This window comes from Coffea arabica, chromosome 7e, assembly GCF_036785885.1.
Source record: "Coffea arabica cultivar ET-39 chromosome 7e, Coffea Arabica ET-39 HiFi, whole genome shotgun sequence".
NCBI classification, from domain to species: Eukaryota; Viridiplantae; Streptophyta; class Magnoliopsida; order Gentianales; family Rubiaceae; genus Coffea; species Coffea arabica.
Genome location: NC_092323.1, coordinates 14,240,128 through 14,252,502, shown reverse-complemented (window position 1 = coordinate 14,252,502; position 12,375 = coordinate 14,240,128). Strand labels below are relative to the sequence as shown.

Below are 12,375 nucleotides of genomic sequence, written 5' to 3'. Positions count from 1 at the left end.
AATGTGGAGGCATTCAATTTCAGCCTAAGGTGTGTAACGGAGAAATAAAACAGCCCACATGAGAGTTGGTTGACAATTGTGCAAGAATGCAATGAAATTTCTGGACTTCTTTTCAATTGAACTTTGCCCGTCAATATATCATTTTCGTTTGGCCAAATTACACTTCACTCCCCTGTGGTTTAGTGTTTTTTTACAGAACCCCCATATGGTTTGAAAAGCTATACACAACCCTCTCATGATTTGGATTAATAAAGTATCAAAGTGACGGAAATGGTCATTCGTAACGGAACTTTTAAAAATGTCGAAATTACTCTTATAAATACATGACACACTAATCTCGTATGATTTTATATTTTACCTTATAACCCTCTTATAGTTTAATGCTTTATCACATAACCCCCTTATGATTTTCAAAATATACACATAACCCCCATTAGTTAATAAATAATTTTTAACTTTGCATAAATGTATTTTTGATGTTTTAGGTGATTCCATTGCGAATGATTATTTCTATCATTTTGACACTTTAATTTACATCATGAGGGGGTTATGTATAACTTTTGAAATCATAAAGGGTTACGTAAAAAATACTAAACCACAGGGGAGTAAAGTGTAATTTGCCATTTTGTTTTGGTATAAATATATAGCCCCACTTATTGTGTGCTGCTAATTTCAAATATTCTCTTCTGAGTTCTAATTCTCAATATCTAAGCCTGCCATTACTCATGTCCCACACCCGAAATATATCATGCACGCCCATAATCTTTTGATATTTTCATTAAGGAAAATAAAAAAAAATTCCAGATGCTGTAGAATTGAAGGTTATAGACGACTCTCAACCACTAATTTTCTTGTTATCCATCCTATCGCCTTATCTCTATGTTCTGAGTTTTTCTATCCCCTGATTTATGTACAATTTTATAAATCTTAAGTAATACAAATTAAGAATTAAAAGAGTGTTAATATATATTGGTAACTTTCAGAGTTACTGTGTATAGGACATAATTAGAATCCTTTTAGTGATACTATTGAATTCCACAGTTAACAAAATAAAAGTTACTTGAGCGAGTAGTGGCATTCATCACACATCAGTTACAAGTCAAAAAAAAAAAAAAAGAAATTAATGGGAACAGTTAAACTCATTTCCTATGGACAACTACTACCAAATAAAATAATAATAACTTGTTGCTATCTAAAATAATTAAAGATGCATTGATTTGGTATGGAAAAGTGGACTCTTCAATATTATCTTTTGTTGGACCATTTAGTTTTCCTTTTTCCCTTTTTTTAAAAAAAAAATTTTTGGATTAGGCCATTGGTTTCATTTGCTTGTGTTTGTTAAGATTTACATATCCCATTATCATTCTCGAAACTTTATGGACAAAGAAAAGAACAAATATTGGTCAATTAATACAATCCCGGCCACAATTCATGATCTCATCCATTGGTATATATATATCCTTATTGATTTTCTTGGAGTTACAGTTTGTTCCAAACTATTTATGTTTAAGATAAATTTAGTATCAGGAACAAAACATTGAACATAATTTTTTTAATATTTTACACAAAAATCGTATGAGAAAATTGAAGTAAAGATGCTAGTAGCAAGCAGGAAAAAAACTGCCATAGTCATTGCTGGCATGGACACTATCTTCTTAGTGCTCCTAATGTTGCTAGGAATTGCACTTCAAATAAAATTGAAAACAATAGAGCAAAAATCCACAAAACATGCTAGACAGAATGGATATTACAGTTATGCACTTTCAGGCATTATATGCTGAGTGGATAGCTAGGAACAGCCCTCAGATGTCTAGCCCTGGTAACTACAAGTTGGAAATCATGCACCTTGATAGCTATATTGCTCCCTATAAATCTGTCTGGAGTAATAATCCATGACAATGCTCTGTGATTGACAACGTTTTGTGATGGAAATCTCCGTGAAAGATATGGTACTAAGATAACTTGCTAGCATTTAACAAAACCTTAATACATCCGAAGAACAGATACCATACATTTCAAGAACTGCTAACTTAATCATTTGCTCAATCGATAGGTTGGAACAGCCATCAGATGGTTGGCCCTGGTCATTACAAGTCCAAATTCCTCAGTCATGTCCAGCTCTGAAGGCAGCATTCCATTTGGAAGTTCCCAATTGAAACAATGCACCAATTGTGCCACCAGAAGACGAACTACAGTGAGCCCCAATTGCACTCCAGGGCAGCCTCTTCTACCTGAGCCAAAGGGAAGAAGCTGGAAATCATGCCCCTTGACATCTATATTGCTTCCTATAAATCTCTCTGGAATAAACTTCTCAGGGTCAGACCATGCATTTGGATCTCTCCCAATTGTCCAAACATTGATAATCACTCGTGAATTCTTTGGTATATGAAAGCCATCGACACTGCAATCTTCCATTGCTGCATGAGGGACAAGCAATGGTGCCACGGGATGAAGCCTCAGTGCTTCCTTTACAGCCATATTCAAGTAATTCAGGTATTCTAAATCTGATTCCTCAACCATCCTGTCAAGTCCTAGGACTTCCTCCAATTCTTGCTGGACTTTTTTCATTACTCGCTGGCTTTTCAGGAGCTCTGCCAGTGTCCATTCAACAACTGTAGCTGAAGTATCCAATGCTCCTGCAAGCATGTCCTGAAAAGAACATGATTTTGCTTCTTAGTTATTCAGCAGGTTGAATAAGATAAAGCGCTATAAGAAAAGTAAAAACAATAATGACTATCAAGTAAACATGGGACTTGAAAAACTAGTTCAATGCGGCCTACAAATAAAGAAAAGCTGATGAAGAACGGAATCAATCAGGCTCAAGTATATCCTATCCGTCCCATATCCAAAGAGGTGATTCTATTCCGAGCTCAAACACAAAAAGGCATTCGAATTCACTTCACAAAAGACTGACAACCTTAACTAGACAGCAATGGCCAGTTTAGTGAAACTTCAAATTCTAAATGTAACATTTGTTCAAGAGAGAGTATTTCAATATGCACAAAAATGTTGAACCCATATATCTTACATGCACTATATGACTTACCATCAGAATAGCTTTGACGTGGCGGCGATCAAATTGAAACTCAGTTTCTCCAGATTTCATGAGGGCCAACATGGTATGGACAAAGTCATCTGCTGGCCTATCTTGCTTGGCAGATTTTTCGTGCTCATCAATAATCTTCTCCAAAAATTCATCAAAAACTTTGCAAGTAGCTTTCATTCTCCTGGTCAATCCTTGAAGGTCAAGTTTTGCAAGACAAGGATAGTAATCGCCAAGATTAGGAGTCCCAGCTAGTTGCCCTCCCTCGTGAATTACAGCTTTGAAGCCTCTCTCGTCAAATTCCTTGTCTGCATACTTCTTTCCAAAAACCATCAGGCAACTCATGTCTGCGTTTAAGGATGAAATCCCAGCACTGAGATCAACAACATCACGATTTAGAGCAGCCCGTTTGAGTGTTTCCACAAATTGTCCGATCTCCTCTCTCCGCATAGATTCAAATGACCTTATCTTAAGGTTGGTAAGCAAATTTAAGGTGCAAAACTTGCGGACATCTCGCCAATATGAACCATATTGAGCAAAGGACAAGTTTCTTTGCCCGAAACTCAAATATTTAGCTGCCTCGAGAGGTGGCCTACTGGCAAAAACCAGATCATGTGTCTTGAGGAATTGCTCAGCTGCACGAGGGGAAGAAACAATGATGTTTGACACGGACCCAAATCGTAAATGCATGATTGGACCATGCTGCTTGGACAGCTTATGCAAATCTTGGTGAGCATTCTTTCCCAGAAGATGGAGATGTCCCAGAAGAGGGAGCCCTCTTGGACCCGGGGGCAATTTCTTGTTCTTGTTCTTGATTAATAAGGCATTTAGGAAGAAAACAAGTGTAAATCCTCCTAGTAATGCTGTCCACAACCAAGCTACGGACATCATGATTTAGTGTACAAGGCCTGCTGGCTGTTGTTTGGAAAGTGATTATTGCTATTTCAATTTACTGATTGGAGTGATATCTTTTTCATCTTAAACATGCATTTATACTTGATTGGTTGACAAGAAGTGCTGACATAGCAAGCTAAATGGAATTGAAAGGGGACTAGTTAAAAGATTTGCCAGATTCGGAATTTGGATTATGCACAAACTGTATCTTGGGAAGAATGAAAGTTAAGATTATCCAGAACGTTTTAGCATCCAATGCCTGCTAAGGATGTTTTTTTCTCCTCAAGAACACATAGACATAGTTACAATCAAAACTGTTGTTTTAGACACAAACAATAAACCTTTAATCATCAGAGTCTTATCAATACAGAGTGCAAGGAAAAACAAAAGATAAATGGAATAGTGTTACTCAAAAACTCATCCTTTTCATCATAAATAATATCTAATTGGACCGAACTACTAACATTAAATCCAAACACGAAGCTCCAACTCAGCGGGATCATCAGCATAGGTATACGGGGCCTACCTGCTATTTTCAAATTTTTATCAATTTTTAAGTCATTTTGGATTCTAGTTTATGTATACATCTTAGTTTAGTTTAGTTAGAAAGGCTCGTTCACATTGCACAGTCTTGCATCAATAGGCAATCTGCAGAAATCTGCATCAGTCGCTGAAAAATACAATAGTTGCCTGATTAGCTTTACAATAGGCAAAGAAGAAATGCTCTAATTTATCACCCCAAAAGTGGAGAATCTCCTCATCCCCCTAAATAAAAATTAAAAACTGATGAACAAAACTTAGGATAATTGATTGAGCTATATGATGGGAGGCCTAAATTCATTAGAAGTTGTTTAGTTTGTGTCATCATATGCAGTACCGAAAAAAAACAATTGTACCATTTTTTTTTGCTCTGAAAGAAGGTTTAGTTTAATACAAGTAATAGTGCAGAGCCCAATATAATATGTCCTTGTCCAGGCAAAGTAAGTTCAAACACGCAGAGTGAGCAAAAGGGAGCCTTCCTATGCTATTTGTCTCTGTGTCTGTCTGTCTCTCTTTCAAGCTTCAACAGCACAGACACTCCGAATGGATCCAAGGCCTCTTAATTTGAGTTCCATCCAATTGTGTAATTTGCCATAATTTTGATATGAATTAATATATTTTTGGTGTAATCATAAATTTACACCAACTCAATTATATTTTGCATTTATATTAAAATTGTATCAATTTATACTAAAATTTATAACTAGCAAGCCATCCTAAAAGTAAACGCTATTTAACCACTCAGGCTCGAGTTTTCTTTACTCTCCTTTCTTTTCTTTTCTACCAGATTCCTCTTTTTTCCTTTTCTTCCTTTTCCTTCAATCCAAATGGTGCCTAAAGCTTATTAATATTGCTCCATGTCAACATCTCAAGGGGGGTAAGACTAAAGTCTGCACAAACTAAGATGAAAGGGTTAGAATGCCCACACGATTGATTAAAACAGCATCTTTAAGCATCTTCAACTGTCCTCTTCTTCTTCTAATAATAATAATATGATCAAATATGATAAGGAAACCTGCCGGCAGACTTCTCCTCCTCATCATCATAGAGAAAAGGGAAATGCTCTCATTTTTATCTGTTTTTCAGTAATTTCGGGGGATTTCATACTTGTATACACAATATCAAATTTTTGCAAGTGATTGTGGGGCTTCTTACTTGGAAGACCATGAAAAGAAGGTAAAAGGTGAATTAGACTAGATTTTAATTCAAAAGGGGTATTATAAGCTAAAGCAAGAAAAGTAATGCAAAGTGGTTGCTGGTGTAAATCTGGGGTAGCCAAATCCCTCAAAGTTCGAACATTAGTCATGGCGACGTCTTCTTGATTAGAATCACTCAAGGTGGCACTAAAAGAATCCGCCAATTCGAGTTCTAAATGAAGCCTTATTCGAGTTCTAAATGAAGCCTTAGACATACAACAATTGACTGCTCCTCTCTGTGTTTTCTAGTCTCCTTTCTTACTTTATGCACAGTCTTCTCTATCTTAGGGTTGAAAATTAATTCACTTACACGAGAGGAACGGGGCATAAAATAGAAAAAAATACCAAAAAATTAAAAATAAAATGAACTCAAAAAGAAAACAGGTTGTCGAGCCTGTGTAATAATAAATATCTACTTAATTAAAAATATAAATTTTGTATATAGCGGTGAGTAAGGTCAAATCCACAGAGAGTGGGGATAATTCGTTTCTTCTAGAGTCCAGAGTCAAAGGGGTTTTTATAGAATCGAGAATAATCAAACAACTCAGATAAAATAAATAAATAAAAACCAAATGATAATTTAGCAAAATTAAATCAATAATGAATAATTCTCTAGCCAAGAAATAACTTCGGAGATGGTTCACTCAATTGATCATCAATGCAATGATAATTTCATTTATTCGCTGATAAATAAGTTATAACTGTCAAATACACGATAACAATCAATTTCTCCTTACTATATCGGTGATCAAAGTACGACCGTTAATCATTTCTCTAATCAAGAAATAACCCTAGGTACAATCATAAATTTCAATTTTCCAATTGCCTTAAGAATTAAAGAAGCCCTGTTCTAACCAAATAACACGCTACGAAGGTTATTTTAAGTTAGTCCATATGTTCCTCTGATATAAACCCAATCATGCCAGTCAGCACTAATTTAAAGTAATTAAACAATTACGAATTTAACTGGTTTAACTAGTTTTAGGTTATTAGATTAATTAAATATCGGGCGCCCTTGATATTCAAATAAAATAATAACCATAAGAAATTAAATCAGAGAACACACGAATACCAGTAAATAAAAGAAATAAAAATAATCAATTTGATCTTATAATTTTAGATGAATCAAATCCTCCGTTGTTCCTTAACTAGAAAAGAAGTGTTTAGCTCATTTTCATGGAAAAAATCACCCACGAAATATTGGAATTTATTGCCGCGGCCATTCTTCCCAAAAAGATGAGATCAATTCTCGAGGATAGTCCTCCTAGCCATGGTTCCTAGTACTATTCAAGTACTACTATTTAGCGGAATCAAATTGTAACAAATCAAATCTTATCCCCACAAAAACGAAACATCTTAGTAGATAAAATAGACTAGCATCCTAGTAGGAATTAAACACCATCTATCTGGTGAGACATCCGACCCTTGTGACTTCAATTCGAATTTTGAAGATCACGTGCCAAATTTCGAGCTTTCCGAAGGCGTAGAATTAGACTTTGACATGTCTACGTTGAATTGCACAGAAATCTAGTAAAAACCATGTTTTTAATTCATTTTTTGCTTTGGATCCTTGCAACCAACACAATTATCAAATATAAGTAGAATCCATCAATTAATGTAATATTTGGTCGAAATTAAAGGGAAAACAATCATGAATATTATGACAAAAATGCAACCTATTACATATTGAGCAACGGTCAGGCTTGCCCGAAACTCTGGCCTCGAGAGGTGGCCTGCTGGCAAAAACAAGATCATGTGTCTTGACAAATTGCTCAGCTGCACGAGGGGATGAAACAATGATGTTCGACACAAACCCATATCGTAAGTGCATGATTGGACCATGCCGCTTGGACAGCTTATGCAAATGTTGGTGAGCATTCTTCCCCACAAGATGGAGATGTCCCAGAAGAGGTAGCCCTCTTGGACTAGCGGGCAATTTCTTGTTCTTGTTCCTGATTACTAATTCATTCAAGAAGAAAACAAGTACAAATCCTCCTAGGATTACTGTAATCCAAGATAAAGGTATCATAATTTGGTGCTTGGAAGATGATTAACTATCTCAACTCACTCACTGACTGAAATCTTTTTCAGCTTAATTATGCATTTACACTTGACAAGAAGTGCTAACATGCAAGGATTTGCCGAATTCGGAATATGGACTATGGACAGATTGTCGCTTGGGAAGAATGCAAATTAGCCAGAACTCTTTGAAACCAATGCCTGCTAAGGATGCTATATGCCAAGCACAAAAATTATGATACTCAATTTTACTTCAGACACTATGATACTCAAATTTTTGTTTAGACAGAAGCAGTGGAGGCCTTTGATCATCAGTCTTATGAATACATTTTCTTTTAAATTTTCCAACAAATTACACTCTTCGATTTCATACATTGCCAATCTTATTCCCTGTACAAGCAAAAAAGTTAAAAAAAAAAAAGAAAGTAACACGAGTTTTGCAACTTGAAAACTCATACTTCCCATCATAAAATAACATCTCATAGAAACGTAATACGACATAACTAATCTAATCATGAAGCTCTAATCTGCATCAGCATGTTCATCTCATTAGCCTATCGCCTGAACAATGCTTTTAACATTAAGGCTCACCAGGGTGCACGCCTCAAACGCCCAAACTTTCAAATCATATTGAGGATTTTGATAATTAATATGATTCGTTTGTTAGACCAAGGAGAATGGAGGAGAGGGGGGGGGGGGGACTCATCAGTAAGACAATGGAACTCTGCAGTACCTTGTTGTGTTTCACTCGTATGCTTACTATATTACTTTTCATTGTCCAATTAAATAATCATTTCATGTTCTTTGAAATCACAATTCCCTGCTAACACGTATTGAATTTCTGAATTTTGGAACAGTTTCAAGTTTTTTTCAAGTTTTATTATCATTTTATTAATTAAATGTTGTATATTAGTTGATATTTTATTATTTTTAACAAATATTTCATATTTCTAGCATCTTATTAGTTTTTAAATAATTAAATTTCAAAATTCTTGGGCCAACACCTTGTACCTTGGGGTTTTCGTCCTGCTTAAAACAAACAAAAATGACTTGTCCAAAGCTTTTGTCTTTTAAAACATCGATCATAATAGCTCTTTCCAGTTGAGTTTTATGATGCAACACCTAAAGTCATAAGAAGCTACTTGATTGGGGGAGGGAGGGTTAGGTTAGGTGGTATGAAAGAAGAAGTATAAGTGAAAAATCTCGGATTCGATATCTTCCATTTATACTTTAAAAAAAAAGTTACTTGATACGAAAAATACCAAATTACATTCAAAATATGGGTGGTATATGTGTCATCACGTAAAATAAATTAAATTAATGTAACTTCCTTTTTGACAAAGTCACTATTTTCTTAATGCATTACTAGTAGTAATTAACTAGTGGCGCACTCTTGTTAGACTAATTAATCAGCTTTATTCACAAATATCTGATGATGTCTTCTTGTGAAGATAAAAAATGCAATGTGGCAGAGTAATATATAGATTCCACAATAATCTGTAAAATCCATGGTGGTCTAAGGAGGAAATAACATTGTGAACCATTAGAATTAAGGACCGGATTTTGTCTTATCTGTTTGATTTTTGAAATCCTCTATAATTCTTTTCGAGAATTTTATGCTTGAGAAAAAAAGGAAATTAAGAGGAAAGATACATTGGAAAGAAACAAACACCCTTAAAGTAGAGAAAGAGAGGGAGGAAGAAGGCAAGAATGAAATTGAAACACAAAGATGTTGCTATCCTATCTATCTAGCACACATATTTCATTATATAGGAGGGGAAAAAATGAAAATTGTAGTTGTCTTCTATCAAATTTTATATAATCAATGTTGGGATCCAAACGTAAAATATATCACTATCGAGACATCAAGCATACAACAATTTGATGACAGACAAATCATAAGTATAAAAGAGAATTTTAGTATTCCCATATTAATTAAACTGTAGTACATCAAATATGATAGAGCATGCTTTTGTATTAAGCGATAAAAGAAGAAGCCGTCAAAGTACTTGATTATGTCATGGACACCTATCCTTGACAATGTTAGACATTGTAATTGCTTGATGAAAGATATGGCAAAGTAGACCTTAAAATACACGAGATACAAACTACAAATACGATGTTTTAGTTTTTAGAAACTGCTTAATTGTTTGCTCAATCGATAGGTCGGAACAGCAACCAGATGCTTGGCCCTGGTCACTACAAGGCCAAATTCCTCGGTCATGTCCAGCTCTGAAGGCAGCATCCCATTTGGAAGCTTCCAATTGAAACAATGCACCAATTGTGCCACCAGAAGACGAACAACAGTGAGCCCCAATTGCGTTCCAGGACAGCCTCTTCTGCCTGAGCCAAAGGGAAGAAGTTGGAAATCATGTCCTTTTACATCTATATTGTTCCCAACAAATCTTTCTGGTATAAACTTTTCAGGATCAGACCATGCATTTGGATCTCTCCCAATCGTCCAAACATTGATAATCACTCGTGAATCTTTTGGTATATGGAAACCATCAACTGTGCAATCCTCTCTAGCTGCATGAGGAATAAGTAATGGTGCAACAGGATGGAGCCTTAGTGCTTCCTTTACAACCATGTCCAAGTATTGCAGGTTGTCCAAGTCTGATTCCTCGACCATCCTGTCCAAGCCCACTTTTTCATTCAACTCTTGCTGGAGTTTCTTCATTACTCGAGGGTTTTTCAGGAGCTCTGCAAGTGTCCATTCAACAGTTGTAGCTGAAGTGTCCATTGATCCAGCAAGCATATCCTGCAATGAAGATGTTATTTGTATCCTAGTCGTTCAGGAGACTAAATGATGTCAAGGAAAATCACAGGCAAAAAGCATGCTACACGTGTAGACTAACAATTGAACACCATCAATTAACCTGACACTATGATCTATGACTATAGACAAACTTATTCAGAATTCAATCAGGGCTGAGTACATGGACGCTAGTTTTCCAAATGGAAAATGCTACTTTCACTTGGGGTGAAAGTTCAAAAGATGCACATGCACTGGGAAATTATAAAATCGAGGCTAAGTAAGGAGCATGTAATGATCATCAGAAGCATACTAAAGTCTTGTTTTGGCTAAATAACTGTAAAACTTCGTTCTCTAAGAAAGTGGACATTAGATTTGAGCAGAATTGAGAAAGAAATAAGGCATTCAATTTATCAAAAGAGACTAGTAAACCTAGTTGATTCTTGGAAACCAAGTTCACGCCTTACCAACAAAATGGCTTTGATGTGAGGGCGATCAAATTGGAATTCAGTTTCTCCAGATTTCATGAGTGCCAACATGGTATAGACAAAATCATCTGCTTGCCTAACTTTGTTTGCAGATTGCTCGTGCTCATCGATAATCTTCTCAAAGAATTCATCAAATACTTTGCCAACAGCCTTCATTCTCCTGGTCAAGCCTTGAAGGTCAAGGACTCCAAGATAAGGATAATAATCTCCAAGATTAGGTGTTGCAGCTAATTGCATCGCTTCTTTCATGACAGCTTTGAAGCCCCTCTCATCGAATTCCTTGTCAGCATACTTTTTCCCAAACACCATCAGGCAACTCATGTTCGCGTTTAGTGCAGCAACTTCAGCACTAATATCAACAACATCATGATTAAGAGCCACCCCTTTAAGTGATTCCAAAAACAATCCAAGCTCTTCCCTCCTCATAGACTGAAATGAACTGATTTTGGGGCTATTAAGCAAATTTAAGGTGCATAATTTACGCATGTTGCGCCAATATGGACCATACTGCCCAAAGGACAGATTTCTTTGCCCAAAACCGATATATTTAGCAGCCTCATGAGGTGGCCTAGTAGCAAAAACAAGATCATGTGTCTTGAGGAATTGCTCAGCTGCATGGGGGGATGAAACAATGATGTTTGACACAAATCCGAATCGTAAGTGCATGATAGGACCATGTTGCTTAGAGAGCTTATGCAAATCCTGGTGAGGATTTATTCCCAACAGATGGAGATGTCCTAGAATAGGAAGCCCTCTTGGACTAGGAGGCAATTTCTGCTTGCTCTTTCTCAACAATGAATTGAGGAGAAGAACAATTGTAAGTATTATGAAAGCTGTCCAAATCAAAGCTGGAGACATTATGATTTGGATGGTAATTATTGCTTTCTCAATTGATCTGAGTGTTCAAGGTACGTTTCAGCTTGAATATATACAAATGCTTGGAGGGATTGATAACAAGTACAAAAAATTTTATGCTAAGCTTAGTGGAAATCGATTGGTGAATGATGCCGAAATGGGGATATGGACAGATTGGAGGCTGGGAACGTTACAATTAGTAGCATTACAATGTCTTGCTAACAATGCTCTATATCTCAATCACAAATCTCACAAGCTTTCTTTCTTGGATCATTATTCCCAATTCATTTCCGGTTAATTATTTTTGGTAGTGTAACAATTTTTTTGATGTTTTGGAGTGTTTATGTTAACATGAATATAACTGTTTGGAAGACAACTAGGACCTAATAACATCACGTACAAATTAAGATGCGGAAATTGATTATACAGAAGAATCAAGTTAGTCGGGTTCAAAACCAAAGAAACTTTATTAAGACTAGTGGTTATGGCACACCCAATGTGTGTCCTACTAATAAAAAGATATTAAAAATGATTGGTATTATTTTTTTATTGGAAATACTAGTACTCGCTTCGTTTGGATAGAGC

The 12,375-nt window shown here is 35.8% G+C and overlaps 2 protein-coding genes across 2 annotated transcripts; both read right to left on the bottom strand.

Moving 5' to 3' along the window:
• Positions 1–1,634: 1,634 nt before the first annotated feature.
• Positions 1,635–3,972, bottom strand: LOC113700563 (cytochrome P450 71AU50-like). Its single transcript, XM_027221039.2, has 2 exons — positions 3,047–3,972; positions 1,635–2,649 (listed from the first exon to the last, which is right to left on the bottom strand). The coding sequence occupies exons 1-2, from the start codon at positions 3,932–3,934 to the stop codon at positions 2,035–2,037; spliced, it is 1,503 nt and encodes a 500-aa protein (XP_027076840.1). The 5' UTR covers positions 3,935–3,972; the 3' UTR covers positions 1,635–2,034.
• A 5,623-nt stretch (positions 3,973–9,595) lies between these two features.
• On the bottom strand, positions 9,596–11,811 carry LOC113700562 (cytochrome P450 71AU50-like). The gene is made up of 2 exons (XM_027221038.2): positions 10,915–11,811; positions 9,596–10,453 (listed from the first exon to the last, which is right to left on the bottom strand). The coding sequence occupies exons 1-2, from the start codon at positions 11,791–11,793 to the stop codon at positions 9,824–9,826; spliced, it is 1,509 nt and encodes a 502-aa protein (XP_027076839.1). The 5' UTR covers positions 11,794–11,811; the 3' UTR covers positions 9,596–9,823.
• Positions 11,812–12,375: the final 564 nt, after the last annotated feature.